The sequence below is a fragment of the Bos indicus x Bos taurus genome, unplaced genomic scaffold (assembly GCF_003369695.1).
Source record: "Bos indicus x Bos taurus breed Angus x Brahman F1 hybrid unplaced genomic scaffold, Bos_hybrid_MaternalHap_v2.0 tig00000169_arrow_arrow_obj, whole genome shotgun sequence".
Taxonomy (NCBI): domain Eukaryota; kingdom Metazoa; phylum Chordata; class Mammalia; order Artiodactyla; family Bovidae; genus Bos; species Bos indicus x Bos taurus.
Window position 1 is genome coordinate 1 of NW_020867147.1, and position 5,039 is coordinate 5,039.

The 5,039-nt window shown below is 44.0% G+C and overlaps 1 protein-coding gene across 1 annotated transcript; it reads left to right on the plus strand.

The window, feature by feature from the left end:
• Positions 1 to 1,583: 1,583 nt before the first annotated feature.
• On the plus strand, positions 1,584 to 2,536 carry LOC113888606 (interferon omega-1-like). The gene has a single exon (XM_027535644.1). The coding sequence runs from the start codon at positions 1,590 to 1,592 to the stop codon at positions 2,175 to 2,177; it is 588 nt and encodes a 195-aa protein (XP_027391445.1). The 5' UTR covers positions 1,584 to 1,589; the 3' UTR covers positions 2,178 to 2,536.
• The last annotated feature ends 2,503 nt before the right edge of the window (positions 2,537 to 5,039 follow it).

Genomic DNA, 5,039 nt, shown 5'->3' on the forward strand with positions numbered 1-5,039 from the left:
TTGAATAATTAAATCTATACTTGGTCAAATAAAAATTATTTGTCTACTAAGGCTAGGACTTCCCTGGTAGCTCAGATGGCCAAGACTTGTTCTGTGAGGCAGGACACCCGGGTTCGATACCTGGGTCCTTTTTATTTTTATTAAGGTTAAGGGAGTGCAGTTGGATTAATTCCTCCGCTTACTTGCATGAATACACATTTGCTCTTAGCGTCTGAGGGCTGCTGACACTATGGGACTCCTGAGGACACGGACAGGAGAAGAGGAAGTCACCACAGAGTAACAGGGTCCTTCACACAAAGGGGAGGTCCTTCACTGCAGGGGAGAGGGAAGGGTTCTGGAAGATGAGTTTTTTCCCAACAAGTAAACAGGCCCTCCACAGAAAGGAGATTTTCAAGCCCTCAGGATTCTGAGGATTGAGCCTGCTCTCAGGGAGGGTATCCAGCAGGTTTGCAAGCAGACTCTGTCATTCTAGAGGACAGGATGAGGCTCCATGTCATCTCTCCCTTACGAGGTGCTGCTGGGAAAATACCATTGTCCTGGATTTAGAGTCTCCTCATCCATGTTCCCTGAGAAGAACCAGGATTCTGTTGGAATTATTGGCTCAGTATTGGGAGGATGACAGGTCTCCATCAAGAAAATGGTGGAAAGAAAACGTGATGTCTGTAACAGTCCTGACCTCATGGTCCCCTGAAGCACAACCACAGGGACCTGCAGGAAATTGTTCTAGAAAGAACAGGAAAGATGGAAAAAGATCTTGGACTCGTAATAATCAGCCTCTTCTGTAAATCAAACACTGAAGAAAACCCATCATTTGTTTTAAGAGCTTAAATGCCAGAGTGATCTGGCAAATTCCTAATAAATACAGAAACCACAGAGCTGAGAGACACTAGATTCCCATGTAAAGTAAAAGGGGAAAATGGAGCCTAAGATAAGGGCTACAAATGTGTTCCCTGGATAAGAGGAGAGCAACATTTATGCATTAGAGACAGTGAGCAATAATGGTGTAATTACAGAAGTACATCTGACTTAAGACAAAGACTCTTCTTATTTCATTGATACATATTCACTTGGCTGGGAACATTTGAAGTTATGGGAAATAGATAAAATTAATAGTTTAGATTCTTTTATTTGATCATATTGTGAATACTACTACTACTAAGTCACTTCAGTCGCTGTCTGACTCTGTGCGACCCCAGAGACGGCAGCCCCACCGGCTCCCCGTCCCTGGGATTCTCCAGCAAGAAACCTGGAGTGGGTTGCCATTTCCTTCTCCAATGCATGAAAGTGAAAAGTGAAAGTGAAGTTGCTCAGTTGGTCCAACCCTCAACGACCCCATGGACTGCAGGCCTTCAAGGCTCTCCGTCCATGGGATTTTCCAGACAAGAGTACTGGAGTGGGGTGCCATTGCCTGTGGAATATATACATGAAAATCAAAAAAGGAAGTAAAAGTATATAGAAATGATTAGAAAATGAAAACTACCATGTTCCCTATTTAATGGCCTTGCTTAGAAAGAGTGGCATCAGAGAACCTACCTCAAGGTTCCACCAGACCCCGTCTCAGCCAGCCCAGCAGCAGCCTCATCTTCCCCATGGCCTTCGTGCTCTCTCTACTGATGGCCCTGGTGCTGGTCAGCTACGGCCCGGGAGGATCCCTGGGCTGTGACCTGTCTCAGAACCATGTGCTGGTTGGCAGGGAGAACCTCAGGTTCCTGGGCCAAATGAGGAGACTCTCCCCTCGCTTCTGTCTGCAGGAGAGAAAAGACTTCGCTTTCCCCCAGGAGATGGTGGAGGGTGGCCAGCTCCAGGAGGCCCAGGCCTTCTCTGTGCTCCACGAGATGCTGCAGCAGACCTTCAATCTTTTCAACACAGAGCATTCCTCTGCTGCCTGGGACACCACCCTCCTGGAGCAGCTCCGCACTGGACTCCATCAGCAGCTGGACGACCTGGACGCCTGCCTGGGGCAGGTGATGGGAGAGGAAGACTCTGCCCTGGGAAAGACGGGCCCCACACTGGCCATAAAGAGGTATTTCCAGGGCATCCATGTCTACCTGAAAGAGAAGGAATACAGCGACTGTGCCTGGGAAATTGTCAGAGTGGAAATCATGAGATCCTTGTCTTCATCAACCAACTTGCAAGAAAGGCTAAGAGTGATGGATGGAGACCTGAACTCACCTTGAGATGACTCTCACTGACTAAGTTGCCACATCATCCTTGTATACTCACCTGGGGTCATTTCAGAGGACTCTGAATTCTGCTTTAGCCTCCAAATTTATTGAATTAACTCAGCCAATACATGTCAGTAGTAATAAGCAAGATATATTACTTTTATATCCATAAAAGTAATCAAGTACAGGGATATCACTCCACAAGCGATGACGGCCCTGATGTTATTTATTTATTCTTTATTTAGTTAATGTAGTATTTTATCTCATCATATTTATATTTTCATATAAAAGATGTGTATGTTTACATTGTAGTAACATTTAGAAAATATATTTCCCTATTTCATTAAAATTGTTGTTTTACTTATTAAATAGTTATCAAGATAAATTTCTTGAGTTTTTATTTTTGAAAACCTAAATCCTTATTTTGTCTACATATACCTATCACAAAATAGTATTTGTTCACTTATACTGTGGAACATTTCTATTATTTTCTGGGAAATGTTTGTCAAAAGGTGAAATTCTGAGAGTTTTCTGTGGGTGCCATTGTTAGGACCCTGAGTTTTTCCTCAGGGAGCCTCGGGTAAGGAATTAAGATCCTCTAAGCTGTGGAGGGTGCCAAAAAAAAAGTTAGAAAGGAAATTATGAAATTGTAGAAAAAGGTTAGTCTTGCTGTCATAGGCATAACCAATTTATACCCACTGATTAAAGAATGGTTGATAGACATATCTGAGGGAAGCAGTCACCTCCTGCTGGAAAGCTGATGCCATACGGTGTGGACTGGCTGCTCCTGACTCCTATTACTCTGCCTCCCACCTTCTCCTCAGCACTGCCTTACTGAGCAATTCATTCCCTTACACAATACCTTCACTGCCTCCACACAGGAGCTCTGTTCTGTGCTGGTTTCTTCTAGCTGCATGGTGTAGTCAGAGTGGAAGCCCAAGTGAAAGGAGAGTCCTAGAAATTCCAAAACCTCTGAATCCCAGCTCTGCTATTTACCAACAGTGTGACCCTGAAAAATCTCACAAACACAACAGGTCAGTTTCCTCATCTTTCATTTGAGGACAATAAGAGTAGTTTTCACAGGCTTACAGTTTGGATTCAATGAGTCCATATCACACAAGAGGCATCAAGCACTCCTGGCAGAAATCATCAGGACAGTGAGAATCACGGAGTGGCTGCCCTCAGGGAGGAGACAGGACAGCCACCCTGAGACAGTGACTGGAGGGCAGCATGGAAAGGTGCTGGCCCCTGACAAAGGTATTTTCTTTTCCACTTGGGTGCTAGTTTCACAGTGCTCTCAGTGTGAGAATGTTCCTTTGCTGTATGCTGAAGAGCATTCCAATTTCTGGGTTTCATACTTTTAAAAGCATTCCTATGAGTTCATAAAAAACTCTTTGAGAATGATGAATTAGTAGAAAATACTTGATCTAACATAAATACGATACTGGGCAAAGAATAGAGATCGCATATCAGTGCAGATAATCAAACATAGGCAGAGGAAGGAAGGAAAGAGCAGGGGCTGTGAAGTGTGTGGTTCTGATCTCCAGTTCTGGCTGTCCCAGGTTGGATCCTAGTTCTCCTTTCCATAAAATCCTTTGTCCATACTTGCTGGCAATGTCACCTCCTGGAGCCTCTGTTTTGCTACTGAAAGAACAAAACCCAACAAATGGTTCAGAAGCCAGTTTTACCTCTTCTCATACTAAAGAAGTGAGAAACATGATTAATGAATGAAGTGCTTGATTTTCGGCAACCTCCAAGGAGACTCACACCAAGGGCCACCTTCCAGGATTGCTGCTGCTAGTACCCTTGTCCCCAGGGCAAGCCACTGCTGACCCACACTTCCATAGGAGACTCCAACCTTAGGAGGTAGGTCTGGTTCAGTCTCCTGTGGGGTCACTGCTCCCTTCCCCTGGGTCTTGGTGCATGCAAGATTATGTTTGTCCCCTGCAAGAAGAGTCTCTCCCACAGTCCTGTGGAAGTCCTATAATCAAATCCCATTGGCCTTCAGAGTCAGATTGCCTGGGGATTCCCAGTGCCTTTGCAGGCTTGCAAGCATGGCATGAGGCTCAGAACCTTCACACCAGTGGGAGAACTTTTCTGGTATTATTGTTTTCCGGTTTGTTGGTTTCCCATCTGGCAGGTATGGGATTTATTTTTATTGTGCTTGAGTGCATCCTGGATCTCGTTGTAGTTTCTTCTTTGTGTTTGGACGTGGGGCATCCTTTTTCGGCAGGTCCAGAATCCTCCTCTGGATGGTTGTTCAACAGCTAGTTGCGATTTCATTGCTCTTGCGTGAGGAGAGAAGTGTATGTCCTTCTACTCTGCCATCTTGAACCAGAAGCTAAGCCAAAACTTTGATATTTGACCAGTTGAAATACGCTAAACTATCTCATTCACACCCACCATATATTTATTCACCACCATGGATGTACGTGTGGCTGAGATTTGAACAGGGTGTTAATTACTGGAAATAGGTATGTTGTCTGTCTTCAAATAGTATGATTTTCTAAGAAAGATTTTAAAAATCAGTATGTCAATCTGCTGCACAGAAAATATTGTTATTGAGGTATATCCAAGTTCCTGCAGTAACAAGCCAGGGTTCATTTATAAAAATTGATCAACAAAGATCCCACCAATTTATACATTTCATTCACCATATTTCAACCTTTATTATTTTAAGAATTTCCTATAATCTGTACTTTTCAAGATCAAAGTCTTTCTTTTCATTTTAAACTCCCGTTCCCCACACACATCCTCCATCAGGACCTTCTAACTGAGAGTCCCTTAAATGGGGAGGAATTGACTCCCCAGAGCAGGAGCAAGTCTCCATTTCCTATTCCCACCCAGCATCGTGCACAATGGTAGGATACTACT